Source organism: Oryx dammah, unplaced genomic scaffold, assembly GCF_014754425.2.
Source record: "Oryx dammah isolate SB20612 unplaced genomic scaffold, SCBI_Odam_1.1 HiC_scaffold_20, whole genome shotgun sequence".
NCBI lineage: Eukaryota > Metazoa > Chordata > Mammalia > Artiodactyla > Bovidae > Oryx > Oryx dammah.
This window is the reverse complement of record NW_024070204.1, coordinates 68,046,035-68,064,929: the sequence shown is the minus strand read 5'-3', so window position 1 is coordinate 68,064,929 and position 18,895 is coordinate 68,046,035. Positions and strand designations below refer to the sequence as shown.

The following is an 18,895-nucleotide window of genomic DNA, read 5'->3' as shown; positions in this document are numbered from 1 at the left end:
CCACTTATGAATGTGTTGACCATAGACATGGACTCTGTACATGATGCGGTCATAAGTATTTTTATACGTGTTCTTCATTCATTTCCTTCTCAGAAGCACTCTGCATACTAAAACTAGATCAAAGATGTTAATAGTATTGTTTGTCCTTAGTTCCTACTTGTTGTAAGGTGCTTCCTTCTTGACTGGGTTGGTCACTGCTTTTTTCCCAGTTTCTAACATATAGTAAGTGCTCAATAAGTATATATTGAATGAATTAATTAGGTAATATTATTTTCACTATACAGATGAGTAAGCTGCTGCTCAGAGAGGTAAAACAACTTGCCTAAGGTCATACAACTAATAACTGCCTGCTCTAGGAGTCTTTAAAACCCATTCCTCTTCACCTTACCTCCCTGCTGGATCCCCCTGATATAGGTCACAGTTTGGCAGGCGAATTGTTCCCTCTGTCTTCAAGAAAGAGGATTAGACTGTTGAAAGTAATTACTTGGGTTTCTTCTTTTCCAACAGTGAAAAATGTTCAAAAAGGCATTTATAGGTATTATTTGAGTTGTAAGCAAACTTCAGTTCCACTGTAGCCTCAGTGCAAAAAATGAGAGGGAGGTACAAAATAGTTGAACCAGTGATAGAATTGTGACTTGCCTAGTATGCTTGACATGATACTAAATTTTTTTCTTAATCATTCACTAGCATTCTTAGTTTCAGGCCAGCTATCATATGGGAAGAGAGAAAGATAAATGACAAAAGTGATTATATTTTTCCTGTTTTAAATTGCCCATCCACCACCCCTATTCAGTTCAGTTCAGTTCAGTTGCTCAGTCGTGTCTGACTTTTTGCAGCCCCATAGACTGCAGCACGCCAGGCTTCCCTGTTTATCACCAACTCCCGGAGCTTACTCATACTCATGTCTATTGAGTCAGTGATGCCATCCAACCATCTCCTCTGTTGTCCCCTCCTCCTCCTGCCTTCAATCTTTCCCAGCATCAAGGTCTTTTCCAATGAGTCAGTTTTTTGTATCAGATGGCCAAAGTACTGGAATTTCCATTTCGGCATCAGTCCTTCCAATGAATATTCAGAACTGATTTCTTTTAGGATGGACTGGTTGGATCTCCCTGCTGTCCAAGGGACCCTCAAGAGTCTTCTCCAACACCACAGTTCAAAAGCATCAATTCTTCAGCGCTCAGCTTTATTTATGATCCAACTCTCACATTCATACATGACTATTGGAAAAACCATAGCTTTGACTAGATGGACCTTCGTTGGCAAAGTAATGTCTCTGCTTTTTTAATATGCTATCTAGGTTGGTCATAGCTTTTCTTCCAAGGAGCAAGCGCCTTTTAATTTCATGGCTGCAGTCACCATCTGCAGTGATTTTGGAGCCGAAGAAAAGAAAGTCTCACCATTTCCATTGCTTCCCCATCTATTTGCCTTGAAGTGATGGGACCAGATGCCATGATCTTAGTTTTTTGAATGTTGAGTTTTAAGCCAACTTTTTCACTCTCCTCTTTCACTTTCATCAAGAGGCTCTTTAGTTCCTCTTTGCTTTCTGCCATAAGGGTGGTGTCATCTGCATATCTGAGGTTATTGATATTTTCCCAGCAATCTTGATTCCAGCTTGTGCTTCATCTAGCCCAGCATTTCACATGATGTGCTCTGCATATAAGTTAAATAAGCAGGGTGTCAGTATACAGCTTTGACGTACTCCTTTCCCAATTTGGAACCAGTCTGTTATTCCATGTCCAGTTCTAACTGTTGCTTCTTGACCTGCATACAGATTTCTCAGGAAGCAGGTAAGGTGCTCTGGTATTCCTGTCTCTTGAATTTTCCACAGTTTGTTGTGATCCACACAGTCAAAGGCTTTGGTATAGTCAATAAAGCAGAAGTAGATGTTTTTCTGGAACTCTCTTGCTTTTTCTGTGATCCAGGGGATGTTGGCAATTTGATCTCTGGTTCCTCTGCCTTTTCTAAATCCAGCTTGAACATCTGGAAGTTCACAGTTCACGTACTGTTGAAGCCACACTTGGAGAATTTTCAGCATTACTTTTCTGTCGTGTAACTTGAGTGTAATTGGTAGTGGTAGTTTGAACATTCTTTAGCATTGCATTTCTTTGGGATTGGAATGAAAACTGAACTTTTCCAGTCCTGCGGCCACTGCTGAGTTTTCCAAATTTGCTGGCATGTTGAGTGCAACACTTTAACAACATCATTAGAATTTGAAATAGCTCAACTGGAATTCCATCCTCTCCATTCACATTCCTGGATGTCTGGCTCTAGGTGAGTGATCACACCTTCATGATTATCTGGATCATGAAGATCTTTTTTCTACAGTTCTTCTGTGTATTCTTACCACCTCATCTTAATGTTCTGCTTCTGTTAGGTCCATACTGTTTTGGTCCTTCATTGTGCCCATCTTTGCATGAAATGATCCCTTGGTATCTCTCATTTTCTTGAAGAAATCTCTAGTCTTTCCCATTTTATTGTTTTCCTCTATTTCTTTGCATTAATCACTTAGGAAGGCTTTCTTATCTTTCCTTGCTATTGTTTGGAACTCTCCATTCAGATGGGTATATCTTTCCTTTTCTCTTTTGCCTTTCACTTCTCTTCTTTTCTCAGCTGTTTGTAAGCCCTCCTCAGACAACCATTTTGCCTTTTTGCATTTCTTTTTCTTGGAGATGTCTTGATCACCACCTCCTGTACAATGTCACGAACCTCCATCCATAGTTCTTTAGTCACTCTATCAGATCTAATCCCTTGAATCTATCTGTCACTTCTACTGTATAATCATAAGGGATTTGATTTAGGTAATACCTGAATGGTCTAGTGTGGTTTTTCCCTACTTTCTTCAATTTAAGTCTGAATTTTGCAAGAAGGAGTTCATGATCTGAGCCACCGTCAGCCTCCAGTCTTATTTTTCCTGACCATATAGAGTTTCTCCATCTTCGGCTGCAAAGAATATAATCAGTCTGATTTTGATATTGACCTTCTGGTGATGTCCTTGTGTAGAGTTGTCTCTTGTGTTGTTGGAAGAGGGTGTTTGCTATGACCAGGGCGTTCTCTTGGCAAAACTGTGTTAGCTTTTGCCCTGCTTCATTTTGTACTCCAAGGCCAAACTCTCCTGTTACTCCAGGTATTTCTTGACTTCCTACTTTCGCGTTCCTGTCCCCGATGATGAAAAGGACATCTTATTTTGGTGTTGGCTTTCATAGAACCATTCATCTTCAACTTCTTCGGCATTAATTCTTGGGGCATAGGCTTGGATTAATGTGATATTGAATGTTTTGCCTTGGGAATGAAGAGAGATCATTCTGTCATTTTTGAGATTGCATCCAAGTACTGCATTTCAGACTCTTTTGTTGACTATGAGGGCTACTCCATTTCTTCTAAGGGATTCTTGCACACCATAATAGATATAATGGTCATGAGTTAAATCCACTCATTCCAGTCCATTTTAGTTCACTGATTCCTAAAATGTCGATGTTCACTCTTGCCATCTCCTGTTTGACCACTTCCTTGATTCATGGACCTAACATTCCAGGTTCCTATGCCACACTGTTCTTTATAGCATCAGACTTTACTTCCGTCATCAGTCACATCCACAGCTAGGTCTTGTTTTCTCTCTGGCTCCGTCTCTTCATTCTTTCTGGAGTTATTTCTCTACTCTTCTTCGGTAGCATATTTGGGCACCTATAAACCTGGGGAGTTCTTCTTTCAGTGTCCTATCATTTTGCCTTTTCATACTGTTCATGAGGTTCTCAAGGCAAGAATACTGAAGTGCTTTGCCATTCCCTTCTCCAGTGGACCACATTCTGTCAGACTTCTCCACCATGACCCGTCCGTCTTGGGTGGCCCCACACAGCATGGCTTAGTTTCATTGAGTTAGACAGGGCTGTGGTCCGTGTGATCAGTTTGGTTAGTTTCCTGTGACTGTGGTTTTCATTCTTTCTGCCCTCTGATGGAGAACAATAGGAGGCTTATGGAAGCTTCCTGATGGGAGAGCCTGACTGTGGCGGGAGCCACCACTATCACCTACCCCCGTGCTCTTACATACAGAGGCCAGGACAGGGCTTACAAAAATCCACTCTTAATAACAGCTCTCAACTCGTTCATTTAATAAATATCAGCTGTGCACATGCTATGTGCCAGGCTCCATTCTAGATCTTGATAGTACTGAAAAGAATAAGATAGGCAAGGTCTCTGCTAACGTGAAGTTTATATTCTAGGGATGAGAGAGAACAGTAAACACACACACATAAAATATCAAATCATCGTAAGTGCTAAACAAGACTTAAAATAGTGAATAGGGAAAGACTCTATGGCTTATTTAGAAGTGATCAGGGAAAGCCTCTGAAGATGAGCCGTGACAGGGATGAGGTTGCGTCCAAGAAAGAAAAAGATGGCACAGAAGGCAAAACAGGAAAAGGTGGGGGCAAGCGAAAACCAACTAGAAACCATCGGAAATTACCCTAATCAAGTTCATCATTATTAAAATTTTCATTATTAATAAAGAATATATGTTGTTACGAGCATGTTCTTGAATTGGACTTAATGTTATAAATGTAATAAAGAAGTAAAACATTCTGGGAATGTTTAGAAACTTAGAGGCCTTGTTCTTTAGTCTCTCTCACCAAAAACATGCTAAAAAGAGAAGAAAGATACGGATTAGCTAAATCAAATGACAGTCTTGGTGTTTCAGGAGTTGAAATAGCCAGGAAAATAAATGGGGAGTGAAAAGGGAGAAACCTACTAGAGTTGGGTACTATGTTACAAACTTTACACACTTTCTCTCTCTAATCTTTAATTTCTCAAAATGAAGTAGGTGGTAGTAAGCACGTTTTACAGAGGTGCAATTGAATCTTCATATAGGCAAACTGAATCTTCAGTAGTCAATCTAGAAGAGAGTCAGCTCTAAACTGCTGCACCACCGAAACAGACCTTTTGTTTCTGAGTCTGCCTCTCACACCATATTTTCCCTGGTGGCTCAGACGGTAAAGTATCTGCCTGCAATGCGGGAGACCCAGGTTCAATCCCTGGGTCGGGAAGATCCCCTGGAGAAGGAAATGGCAACCCACTCCAGTATTCTTGCCTGGAGAATCCCATGGATGGAGGAGCCTGGTGGGCTACAGTCCACAGGGTTGCAAAGAGTCAGACACGACTGAGCGACTTCACTTCACTTCATACCCCGCTCTGCTATGATGAGAAATTTTGAGTCAAAGCCAAATTTCAGTTCAACCCCATTATCATTCTTCCAACTCTCAGTTAATCAACTCTTTCCTACAGAGTTAGTTAACTTTCAGAGCAGCTTCTTGCAGTAGGCCTTGGTGAACAGGAGGGCTGCTGCTGATGCCTGTGCTCCCTGTGGCGGCCAGTTGCAACAGAGAAGGGGCCTGTGGTGGTTTCAGCACTAGACAGCAAGTTGCTGGAGAGGACAAAGTGCCTGTCGGGCTTAAAAATTCTGTCCAAAATTGCCTAAATCATGGATTATGAATACCAAGAGCTAGGACAGAATATGAAAATTCATGACCTCTGCCCATTCTTGTATTTCACAAGAGTTTCATTATTTGAATCTCACACAACAGCTTCACCTGCAAATAAGGAAGACCAATAATAATACATAATCCTCAGTACTATTCATTCTTTCTTTGATAAAATGGTCCATGATCCTTATGATTCCACACTTTTCAATCTACCCTGAAATCATTTATCCTTTTCAAAGCCCCCAACAATAAATCAGCCATAATGGAAGCTCTTCTCCTTGCTTTTATTGCATGAATATATACTCCAGCCTTCATGTCTAAAGTGTTTACCTGGCTTTTTCATAGCTGACTCAGTAGATTGGAACCTTTTAATGCAACCTGCATGGCATGTGGTCACCAAATCTATGTGAAGTCTTGATAATTTTTGTCTGATTGATAGCATATCGCTCTTCACTGGTGAGGGGAAGCATATCTATTTCCTGCTTGCTTCCTTTTGTAGATGTTAAGTTACTTAATCCATTTACTTTCACGATTGGGACTTCAAAGGCAGAAATATGAAGGAAAAGAGAAAAGCAAACAGGTTCAACAAGTCTGTGCCTGACTTTTAGGCCTAAAAATTTTCTACTACATTTTATACTACCCAGGGTTATATTAATAAAACCAAACTTCCTTTTCTGCAAAGTAACCCAGTTAGTGGGGAGAGAAAAACAATCAATCAAATGCCATAACTATAGGAGGAAATAAAAGCTCCTTTCTTAAAAGCCTATAGCTCTACAGCTTCCCAAAGCTATAGTCCATGCCCATCTTTTAGACCTTCATTCAACCCCTCATGATTCTGTATCAGCTACCATTGTCCTCTATTTGAAACGTGTACTTCTGTCTATATTTATTTCAAAACTTGCCCCCAAACTTACCTCTATTTACTATGTCATTTCACTTAAAACAATGTATGTGAAAGAATTTTTACACTGTAGTGTTCCGTTGATTCTAGTATTATCACTGAACAGAACTCAAGACCTAAAAAAAAAGGCTTTCTCAGAGTAGCTTTGTCTACCCATTCTTTGGAGAAGGGCATAGCAACCCACTCCAGTATTCTTGCCTGGAGAATTCCGTGGACAGAGGAGCCTGGTGGGCTAGGATCTGAGGAGCTGCAAAGAGTCGGACACGACTAAGTACTACTGCTACCCATTCTTTAGTTAAATCAACTGATGTTTCACCTCTCATCTGTGACAAGCACACATGTGTCTCAGAATTTTAGAGGTGAGTAAAATGAATAAGAAAGTAACTAAAAAATAAATAAATAAAAATAAATTTAAAAAAAGAAAGAAAGTAACTAATGTCTTAGGAGTTTATAATCTGCTACTTCCAGCCGTACTGTCCCAATCTACTTCTATTCTGAATCTACTATATTTACCGTTTTTTTGAGGCCCATCATGTTTTTAATTGTTTGTCTTTCTGTTTTTGTTACTAATCATAAACTCCCCAGAGTTGTGTCCATACATTACTATTAGCCAAAAAACAATCTGGGCAGTGTCTTGCTCTAAATCAAAACCATGACCTTTGGATAAGCTATCTCTGAGCTTCATTTTTCTCACTAGAAAAATGCAAATAAGAGTACCTACTATATTCAGAAGTGGTTGTTAGAGGTATATGAAATGTTATTTAGTGTACATGTTATTTAGTGTTATTTAGTGTCACTTGCCAAAATATATATATATACAGAGGTGGTTGTTAGAGGTATATGAAATGTTATTTGGTGTACATGTTACTTGGTGTTATTTAGTGACACTTCAGTTCAGTCACTCAGTCGTGTCCAACTCTTTGCAACCCCATGAATCACAGCATGCCAGGCCTCCTTGTCCATCACCAACTCCTGGAGTTCACCCAAACCCACGTCCGTTGAGTCGGTGATGCCATCCAGCCATCTCATCCTCTGTTGTCCCCTTCTCCTCCTGCCCCCAATCCCTCCCAGCATCAGAATCTTTTCCAATGAGTCAACTCTTCGCATGAGGTGGCCAAAGTATTGGAGTTTCAGCTTTAGCATCAGTCGTTCCAATGAACACCCAGGACTGATCTCCTTTAGGTTGGACCTCCTTGCAGTCCAAGGGACTCTCAAGAGTCTTCTCCAACACCACAGTTCAAAAGCATCAATTCTTCTGCTCTCAGCTTTCTTCACAGTCCAACTCTCACATCCATACATGACCACTGGAAAAACCATAGCCTTGACTAGATGGACCTTTGTTAGCAAAGTAATGTCTCTGCTTTTTAATACACTATCTAGGTTGGTCATAACTTTCCTTCCAAGGAGCAAGCATCTTTTAATTTCATGGCTGCAGTCACCATTTGCAGTGATTTTGGGGCCCCCAAAAATAAAGTCTGACACTGTTTCCACTGTTTGCCCATCTATTTCCCATGAAGTGATGGGACCAGATGCCATGATCTTAGTTTCTGAATGTTGAGCTTTAAGCCAACTTTTTGACTCTCCTCTTTCACTTTCATCAAGAGGCTTTTGAGTTCCTCTTCACTTTCTGCCATAAGGGTGGTGTCATCTGCATATCTGAGGTTATTGATATTTCTCCCGGCAATCTTGATTCCAGTTTGTGCTTCTTCCAGCCCAGCGTTTCTCATGATGTACTCTGCATATAAGTTAAATAGTGACAGTTACTTGCCAAAAAAATATAAACCTTCACTAACATCTCTTTCAGATTATGTGTTGCCTTTCAGATTATGGGTAAATGTGTGACTCACTACTGGATGCCCTCAAGGAAGATCCCAAACTGTTTTGGCGGCCTCCTCTCCTATGATTCTCGTGCACGTTCTTTTACTCACATCATAAGTCCTACTCCCTACATATACCCTGAGGGAGATTAGTAAGAACTACCGTGGTTTCTCCTTCCAGTTTTTTTGAGTTATAGTTGACACTGTACACATTTAAGGTGTATAACAGAATGATTTGACTTGTATATATCCCCAAATGATTACCACCATAAGTTTGGTATTTATCATCTATCATTTATCACATTTATCATCACATATAGTTAAAAATATAAGAATACTCATCCTTGTGATGGGTATTCATAGGATATACTCTTAAGTTTTATATATAATATACAGCAGTGTTATTTGTACCACTTGACCACCTTCATCCAGTTCCCCCTCCTGCTAACCAGCTACCTCTGATAACCACAGGTATGATTTCTTCTTCTGTGAGTTTGTTTTTGTTTTTAAAGTATAACTGCCCTACAACACCATGTTAGTGTCTGGTGCCCAACATAGTCATTCAGTATTTCTAAACATTACGTGGTGGTAAAATGCTATGGAGTCTAGTTACCATCTGTCAATCTACTAAGATATTATTGGCTTTGTTCTCCACACTGTACAGTTTATACCCGTGCCTCATTCTGTTACTGAAAGTTTGTGCCTGTTAATCTCCCTCACCTGTTTCTCTCGTTCCTCCCACACCCTCTCTGGCAGCCGCCTGTTGGCTCTCTGTATCTGACTATTTCTCTCTCGTCACGTTTGTTCACTGGGTTTCTTTCCCTTTAGGTTTCACATATAAGTGAACTCATGGTATTTAGCTTTCTCTATCTGACTTATTTCACTTAGCATAATACCCTCTAGGTACTCGTGTTGTTAATTAAACATAGTAAACTCTCAATAAATATCAGTTATTTTTACTGTGAGAATTTCTAGTTATTTTTCTCCTCATTCAGCTCTGCAACATATTTTACAAATGATGAGAAAGTTTAATTGGCTCCTTCGCAATAACACACAGCAAGTAGCTGGAAAAGATGGAATTTGAAACTAGGTTGAAATTCTGTCTTCAAAATCCATACCTTCTCACCATATTATGTATACTGTGCTCATCTCTCCATCTGAAAAATGTCCTTCCTTTTGTTTAACTGAAAATAACTTTTCTCAGCCCATCTCAGGTGCTGCCTCCACCAAACCCTCCTTGATCCTCATCCAAATGCAACATCTCTCTCAAACTTTTCACAGCAGCGTGATCCTCATTTCTACACAGCACTGTGTTCCAGTGGCTCATGTCTGAATCATGCTCTTTGACACAAGGGCGAGGGTTTCCCTGAAGCAAAGTTCTTTGTGCCAGGCTTACTGTTTCCCCTGAAGCAGAGCACTTTGCACCACGTAGATATTTAATAAAGACACTTAAACGGAACAGAAGGCCATGAAGGTCACATGTGGGAAATTCTGTCCAATGCAATCCAGGAATCATTTACTTACTAATGTGTCTCTATGTGAAGTCCTGTAGTTGACATTGGGTTTAAAGAGATAAACAAAGCAAAATCCTCAAAGAATTTACAATTTGATAAAAGTGCTTTGAAACCAGAAATTGTTCTTGTTTTCTTTTTTTAATTTAGGCATTAGAGTGAGATGAAACAAACACCTTAGTCATCAAGTGAATTCTCATTTGTTGTTCACACAGATACAGTCGTCTCCTCCAGCTGCTGTACCAGTTTAGACTACATCGTCACCTACCTCTTCAAGCACATAGCAAAAGAGGGCAAGAAATCACTTCGATGCCGAGAGGCCACCCAGGCTGGTCAGAGACTATTACATTTTATGCAGCAAAATCCAGAGGTCCTGCAGCAGGTAAATAGTGGTTGTTCACCTAGCTTAAGAGATAAGAGTTTTCCCGAAGCCATTCTGGTCTCTGAATACCTTAGAGCAACTGGTCTTGCCAAGACTCTTTCCTGGTTCTCCTCTAGGAGTATTTTCCCTATAAGTAGGATAGTTGGCCTCAGGATTACCCACCCTCAGCAAATCTCTAATTCATGCATCTCACGCAGTGAAGCTAGTATTCAGAAAGAGGATAGCACTTTCAGAGACAAGAGAAATACTGAATAAAAGTCAAAGCTGGAACTAGAAACAGTCAGCCTCTGATTTGTTTCCTGGAGCCTCTAATAACATCATCTCAGGTTTGCCTTGTGAATACTCTGGCATGCTGAGAAACTACCATTTGCTGGGCTCCTAGTCTGTGCCAGGTGACCTGCTGGGTCATTTTCCCCATTTTTAGATAAGAGATCAAGGCTCAGATGGGTCATATTCCCAAAACCATTTAAATAATAAGTGATAAAGCCATGATTTGTTAATTTTCAAATGTTTTCTGACTAGCTAATATGAATTAGGTCTAAGTTTAATGTTCTTTAAAAAGTCACTTCTACAAATCACAGTAACAGCATGCATAAAGATAAACATAATATATATGCCAGAAACATTTCAAAGAGAGTAATATCATTTTGCTCTGGAGATAGCATCACTTTGATATATTCCCATTCTACTAAATTTGGGAAATGATATCTTTATACTGCTTCCAGTTGTCTTATTTTGCCAAACTATCTCCATAATAGTCTGTGGTTTGCAAATGTAAATACTTTAACATGGTCATTAGCCAGCAAATAAGTCGCCTGCAATCAGCAGAAAATGTCAGTCTGAGTAAATAAATGATGAAAATGAATAAGAAAGACAAAGAAGACGTTTTCTTCCTAGCTGTCATTTTTTGCTAATACTTAAATGAAATTATGTAACCTTTATTTGTGGTGATGTTTCAGTTAACCAGTTAATTTCCTGGCAAGAACGTGTGGATGAAGATTTTATGTAAATAAGCAAAGGGCTGCAACTATTTGGTATGATCCTGAAATTGTTACAAAACATGTTGGTGATTAAACAGGAGGAAGGTAACTCATTTATTGAGGACCTCCTATGTACAAGGTGCAAGAGCTGTTAAGATCCAAAAGACATTAATTTCTCAAGTTTTTCCTGCCAGGTGGGAAGGAGACCAGTACCTAATTACACAGTAATTGGATTAGCTTAGTGACGGCAGTAGGAGAGTGCTTTCAGGGCCGCCTCCTCATTTAGACCTCCACAGCAACTATGGGATGTGGGCATAATCATCCCCATTTTACAGCTGAATAAACTGAAGCACAGAGAGACCAACTGAAAAGTGGCATGTGAGCCAAGGTCTGTTTGGCTCAAAAACTGAAATCCTTACAACTTCCTTACACCATTTATTCTCAGGGCACTAGTTGGTAGGGATAAGATCTCAGATTCAGCCAGAATGCTTCTTCAAAATATACATTCTATCAAGATTTAGATACACCTCTCCTCATCCATCCATCTGCAGTAGCCATTGGTTCTGGGAGTGTGTCATAGCCCTCAGGTGTTTTATGAGAAGGCTGAGAACCACAGAATTAAAGCATGTAGCCAGCTGGTGGAGAAAATAAATACCCATGGATTGGCCAGGAATCAAGCCCACCCCCAACCCCACCATGGCAAGTGACAAGTCTACCACCTGCCAGTATTCAACCATGATCGTAATATTGGCCCATAAACTTTGGCAGGAACTTTTAAGTGAGTAGAAGATTTTAGCAAAAATCAATAGGCCACGGTCCTGGACAAATGCCATCAGACTGTGCAGAACAAGTAATGTTGTTGTGCAAAGGACAATCATGTTTGTCTTTACTCAGAATTATCCTGTGTTTGTTGGTTTAAGTAATTTCTATGTGTTAATAACACTTGGTAATCCTTTACTTTATAGCATTTGACTAAGTAGTGATACATCTTTATTAACAGTGGAATGCATTCTATTTATTTGGAATGTAGGCTCTCAGATAGCATTTTAAATATTAATGACTGGTTTCTGGGAGTCAGCATAAATATGATTTGTATTAGCACTAGGTTATATCATCCTGAGTGCCTCTGATGTCAACTATTGGGTATAGTAGTATCTGACATCATCTCCTTAGGTCACTGACAACTTTGACCTCTATTCTTATGCACAGTTTCTGTCGTCTCAAAAGCTCTTTTGAATTGATTTGAAATTTTGACTCTTCCCTTTATGAGGCAGTAAAATTGATAATTATTCAGATGGGAACTGAGCACTGAGTGAAAAATCAATTCCACCCGCTCTCTGCTGCGTATAAAATTACTTCTGAGTCGGCTGGACTGAACGGATGGCCAGAGTAAAAGCAGCAGGCAGAAGTAGTGGGAAGAATTAGCTGGACAGAGCTAATAGCCTGAAGGGATAGACTTGGAAAAGAGGGAGTGGGCCAGTTGGGGGTTATTATGAGCAAGGATGGGTCCCATTGATCATCTGTTTACATCAGCTTTCCAAGACCTTATAAATCAACCCTGAAGAGCAGCAGAATCCAAGATTCAGCCTCTTACCAGAGGGAATTTATATTAGATTATTCTCATTTTCACACTCAGATGAAAAGTGAGCCATTGATTATTCATTGGTTGCCCATTAAATGCTGTTTTTATAGATGATTTGCCTATCAGAGAAGGTAATGAACAAGGTTGCTGCTTCATAACTCAAGGTTTCGGTTTTCAAGGCATCTGTGTCGGTTAAGTAATGCCTAACCCTATTAAAAGGAATGGGTTACAAATTGCTTAACAGTGCTGAAAAACTAGACCCTAATGACTAATTGTGCTTAGAGTTTAGAGAGAGTTTGTCAGCTCTTTAAACTAAACTGATGCAATGATACTGCAATTATTTACTAGTTTGAACTGTTTCCCCTCCCCCCCAACCTGGACCTATATTGCTGGAAGCATAATTGCATGAACAATGTCAATTCTAAATTGCAAAAGTTATCTCCTCAAGCTTCCACAGCAAATGAAGCATGAACCTACATAAAGGATTTTCTGACATTCTTATAGTCCTTTCCATTTGTATGCAGCTGCTTGGGAAAGACATTTTAAGTGCCTCTCACCTGAAAATGTGTTTATTATAACCTGCTACTTGGCTTTAGATCTTCAGTGTTTTCAAAAAACATTCTCCAAATAAGCCGTCTTCCATATTTTGCAAACAAATCTAAATTTTCAAGCATTAAATTTAGTCCATTATTAGAATAAAGATCTATTATAATTAAGTGAATCTATTTCAAGTAAGAATTATTGTCTAACCACTTAACAACTGAGAAAAACCTAGTTTATGTATATTAGCAAAAAAAGTTCCCCATGCTTTTATGTCATTAGAAAGATAAACTGAAATTTGAAGAAAGGTCAGTAGTAACAGGGATTACACATAATTTGGAATGTAAGATTTCTATGTGAAGTGTTTTCAGTTTTATCCCTGGTCATGTTAAGTATTTGCATATATAACTCAGAGGTCAGCGTTCATTTAGTTATATCACAAAGTGAAAGAAAGATCTATCCAAATTAGGTAAATGAAAGAGCATGTTTTGTACAAATTAGAGAGGCATTTCAAAGATGTGACTCATTCTCTTTCAGATTATAAGAATAGGACACTGATGTTGAATGCTTCTCTAAATCAGAACTTCTATTAAAACTAAATATTCTAGAAAGTGTAGCAACTTACTTAGAAATAGAACAAGAATTATATAATGGTCAGTATTACTGATTCGATTATACTATTAACTTATTAACAGTGTATTTTTAGCAGTTGTGTTCTCTAAAATTTAAATATGCTGAATGGAGTAATTAGAACATTTAGGTTTGAATTTATCTTAAGCTCTTCTGTTTAACTCTCTGACTCAAGTGAGCTGTACTAAAAAACAGAAAAAGTTCTAATTATAATCCTTTCTTCCTCACCCTCCCTCCCGCTTTGTGCTAACCTAGCATTTAACTACAAATTGTGAAGAGCTGTCAGGAGTTATAAGAATCATACTTCAGATACTTCAGTAGGGACGTAAGCTGGAGAGAACAGTCACCCTTTTCCTCAATCAGTCAGTCAAATCAATGAAAATTGCTTTTGTATAGTGCTCTTGGTGACATACATCCCAAAGTGAATTATAGCAAAAGGGAAGTCATCTGCTCTTTTTTCATTTCTGTGTTTAGATTGAAACGATATTGCTCAACATTTTGACGTACTATACAAGACATCTTTCATACCTAAGATTGCATTCCGTAATACTAAGTAGGAGAAAGTGCAGTCACATATTTAACTGATGTTGAGATTTTGGCCTATAGAACCTCAGCAAGACTCTCACAATGGGAAAGACTTTAGCAGATGAAATATATTCATGTCTCTTATGCTCTTAAAAAATTAACCAAATTTTCTAATGTTATCATAGACATTTCTAGTGAATCCTAATTAGAAAGTATGTTCATGGCCCACTAGCTCAGTCTGGTTAATTTGCAGCTATTATCAAAAATATAACAGCAGATTGATGTCAAAAAAAAACATGCAGAAAGAATATTTACAACTGGATCAGAGGATAACATGGATTTAAAGAGAAGCCAGGGATAGGTCGTTAGGCATGACAAGTAAAAAAAATCAGAATAATAAAATTGTTTTTGCACATGCTGCTGCAATCATGGTCTTCTTCATAGCAGTGTGTGTATGTACTTTGTATTTATTTCAGGGAAAATAATAATACTGGCAAATATTGCAGACAAGCTTAAGCTTTTTACATATAAGCACTTAGTCTGATTTCATCACCACAGTATCTGTGAAGCTGTCATATTATGAGCACCATTTTATAGATAACTAAGGCATAAAAGCAACAGTTAGAACTGGACACGAACAACAGACTGGTTCCAAATAGGAAAAGGAGTACATCAAAGCTGTATATTGTCACCCTGCTTATTTAACTTATATGCAGAGTACATCATAAGAAACGCTGGGCTGGAAGAAGCACAAGCTGGAATCAAGATTGCCAGGAGAAATATCAATAACCTCAGATGTGCAGATGATACCACCCTTATGGCAGAAAGTGAAGAGGAACTAAAGAGCCTCTTGATGAAAGTGATAGAGGAGAGTGAAAAAGTTGGCTTAAAGCTCAACATTCAGAAAACGAAGATCATGGCATCTGGTCCTGTCACTTCATGGCAAATAGATGGGGAAACAGTGGAAACAGTGTCAGACTTTATTTTTTGGGCTCCAAAATCCCTGCAGATGGTGACTGCAGCCATGAAATTAAAAGATGCTTACTCCTTGGAAGAAAAGCTATGACCAACCTAGACAGCATATTCAAAATCAGAGACATTACTTTGCCAACAAAGGTCTGTCTGGTGAAGGCTATCGCTTTTCCAGTGGTCATGTATGGATGTGAGAGCCGGACTGTGAATAAAGCTGAGTGCTGAAGAATTGATGCTTTTGAACTGTGGTGTTGGAGAAGACTCTTGAGAGTCCCTTGGACTGCAAGGAAATCCAGCCAGTCCATTTTGAAGGAGATCAGCCCTGGGATTTCTTTGGAGGGAATAATGCTAAAGCTGAAACTCCAGTACTTTGGCCACCTCATGCGAAGAGTTGACTCATTGGAAAAGATTCTGATGCTGGGAGGGATTGGGGGCAGGAGGAGAAGGGGACCACAGAGGATGAGATGGCTGGGTGGCATCACTGACTTGATGGACATAAGTCTGAGTGAACTCCGGGAGTTGGTGATGGACAGGGACGCCTGGCTTGCTGCGATTCATGGGGTCACAAAGAGTCGGACACGACTGAGCGACTGAACTGAACTGAAGGCATAAAAAGATTAAGTAATTTCCTAAGTTACTAGTAGTCAATAAGATCATGTAGTCAGTAAATGGAAAACCTAAAATTTTACCTTGATATGTTTCATTCACAGTTAACATACAAATTAACCACAAAGCTATAATTTGTTGGTGGCTGCTAACTTGAAGTAATATGTGTTTTAAGCATTTACAGTGAGGCAATTTGAGCTTCCAATAAGTCGCAGAGGCCTTCCTTAAGGCAGAGTGACTCAGAGCAGTCACCTTACACCCCAACTTTGCGCTGCAGCTGAAATGAAACAGATGGGCAGTGACTCAAAGAGACAGTGGGCAAGAGAGAGGGAAGCTGCTTCGCCAGCTAGTATAGAGAAGTCCTGTCGCTGCACCTTCACTGAGGCAGGTCTGGCAGAGCTTCATCTTTTACTCTATGCCCATACCCAGTCATTAATTCTGTAGCCAGACACGGAAGGCGTACAAGTTAGTAGGATGTGTGTCCTTGAGAAGGCCAGAGAGTCTAACAGCATAACTGTCTCGTGATGTTCCTTTGTTACTTTCCTTTAATGCCTCTGGGGCAGCTCTTGAGGTTTACTGTAACCTGATTTCTCTAGGGTAGGATCAGTATGGCAGCTGTAAGATGAAGCTGGGGAAGCAACAAGTGCTTTGCATCCACCCCCATAGCCTGCACATCTCTGGGCTTTGTCCTGACTCTCACCACTGATTCATCAGTATTGAATGTCATTTTTCACCTCTTTCTGATTGTAAGCAGCCTCTCTTCTCTAAAGGAGGCTCCACTGAGTACCAGTAGGTCTGCTGAAAGTCTCTCACACTGGCACGTCTGAAACTGACTCTTTTGAGCACTCTTCTCCTGCTATTCATTGTGTTAAGATAAGGTACCGTAGACTAAGGTGTCTATAGAGCCAAGTAGGAAACTTGATGGAGGTAGATAGTAATGAAAGCTATGTTGAGTGTACATCCCTGTTTAAAGGAGGCAGTCTCCAAACAGCTTCTAGCTAATTGTTGCCCTGTAAGGTGGTAAGACCCAGTGTTGCCAGATGTATTGAGATTCCCTCCCAAGGAGAAGCCAGAAATCTAGTTTTTAAAATGTTGGCCACTGATTGAAAAATAATAAGACCCTGCAGGCCAGCACTATATGTTTGTTTTCTACTTTTCACTCCTGTATTCTGTAATCTGAGGGTTTCAGAACTAAGACTTCTTAATGCATGACCCCTTACATTTCTCTCAGCCCTCTTATGTAGCCTTGCAACAGTGACATTTTTGTTTCTCTGTGATGTTTTAATAATTCTTAAAGCATACTTTTAAAATTTGTTGTTTCAAAAAGATGCCATTACTTTGCTTTTATATATGACTCTATACTTAGGTCTTTACTGAAACTTAAAGAGGACATTTTATCACATTTGAGTTGTATCTTTGCATGTAGAAAGCATTCAATAACGGGCAATTAAACTCATCTAACATCCCTCAAATATATATATATATATTTTTAATTTTCAAAATAGCAAGATTGTTTGAGGCAAAAATAAAGTTAACTTTGGTCAAGTGTGTGTGTGTGTGTGTGTGTGTGTGTGTGTGTGTGTGTGTGTGTGTAATCTAATTACTCAGGACCAAATCAAAGTATCTAAGAGGAACAGACTGGGAGCTGACTATGGCTTAGATCATGAACTCCGTATTGCAAAATTCAGACTTAAATTGAAGAAAGTAGGGAAAACCACACTAGACCATTCAGGTATTACCTGAATCAAATCCCTTATGATTATACAGTAGAAGTGACAAATAGATTTAAGAGATTAGATCTGATAGAGTGCCTGAAGAACTATGGATGGAGGTTCGTGACATTGTACAGGAGGTGGTGGTCAAGACATCGCCAAGAAAAAGAAATGCAAAAAGGCAAAACAGTTGTCTGAGGAGGCCTTACAAATAGCTGAGAAAAGAAGATAAGTGAAAGGCAAAGGAGAAAAGGAAAGATATATCCATCTGAATGCAGAGTTCCAAAGAATATCAAGGAGAGATAAGAAAGCCTTCCTCAGTGATCAAAGAAATAGAGGAAAACAATAAAATGGGAAAGACCAGAGATCTCTTCAAGAAAATGAGAGATACCAAGGGAACAGTTCATGCAAAGATGGGCTCAATAAAGAATAGAAAAGGTATGGACCTAACGGAAGCAGAATATTAAGATGAGGTGGCAAGAATACATAGAAGAACTATACAAAAATATCTTCATGACTCAGATAACCACAATGGTATGATCACTTACCTAGAGCCAGACATCCTGGAATGTGAAGTCAAGTGGGCCTTAGAAAGCATCACTACGAACAAAGCTAGTGGAGGTGATGGCATTCCAGTTGAGCTCTTTCAAATCCTGAAAGATGATGCTGTGAAAGTGCTGCACTCAACATGCCAGCAAATTTGGAAAACTCAGCAGTGGCCGCAGGACTGGAAAAGGTCAGTTTTCATTCCAATCCCAAAGAAAGGCATTGCAAAAGAATGTTCAAACTACTGCACAATTTCACATTTCACACGCTAGCAAAGTAATGCTCAAAATTCTCCAAGCCAGGCTTCAACAGTACATGAACCATGAACTTCCAGATGTTTAGGCTGGTTTTAGAAAAGGCAGAGGAACCAGAGATCAAATTGCCAACATCCATTGGATCACAAAAAAAGCAAGAGAGTTCCAGAAAAACATCTACTTCTTCTTAATTGACTATACCAAAGCCTTTGACTGTGTGGATCACAACAAACTGTGGAAAATTCTTCAAGAGATGAGAATACCAGACCACCTGACCTGCCTCTTGAGAAACCTATATGCAGGTCAGGAAGCAACAGTTAGACTTGGACATGGAACAACAGACTGGTTCCAAATTGGGGAAGGAGTACGTCAAGGCTGTATATTGACACCCTGTTTATTTAACTTACATGCAGAAGACATCATGTGAAATGCTGGGCTGGATGAAGCACAAGCTGAAGTCCAGATT

General features: G+C 39.4%; 1 protein-coding gene across 4 annotated transcripts in view; it reads left to right on the top strand.

The window, feature by feature from the left end:
- The window catches only part of RANBP17 (RAN binding protein 17), a 349,515-nt gene that overhangs the window by 307,859 nt on the left and 22,761 nt on the right, over positions 1-18,895 (top strand). For all 4 annotated transcript variants that reach the window (XM_040262770.1, XM_040262768.1, XM_040262769.1 and 1 more), the window contains one exon: positions 9,916-10,082. In XM_040262770.1, the coding sequence (XP_040118704.1) occupies positions 9,916-10,082 (167 nt within the window). The remainder of the gene's footprint in view (positions 1-9,915; positions 10,083-18,895) is intronic.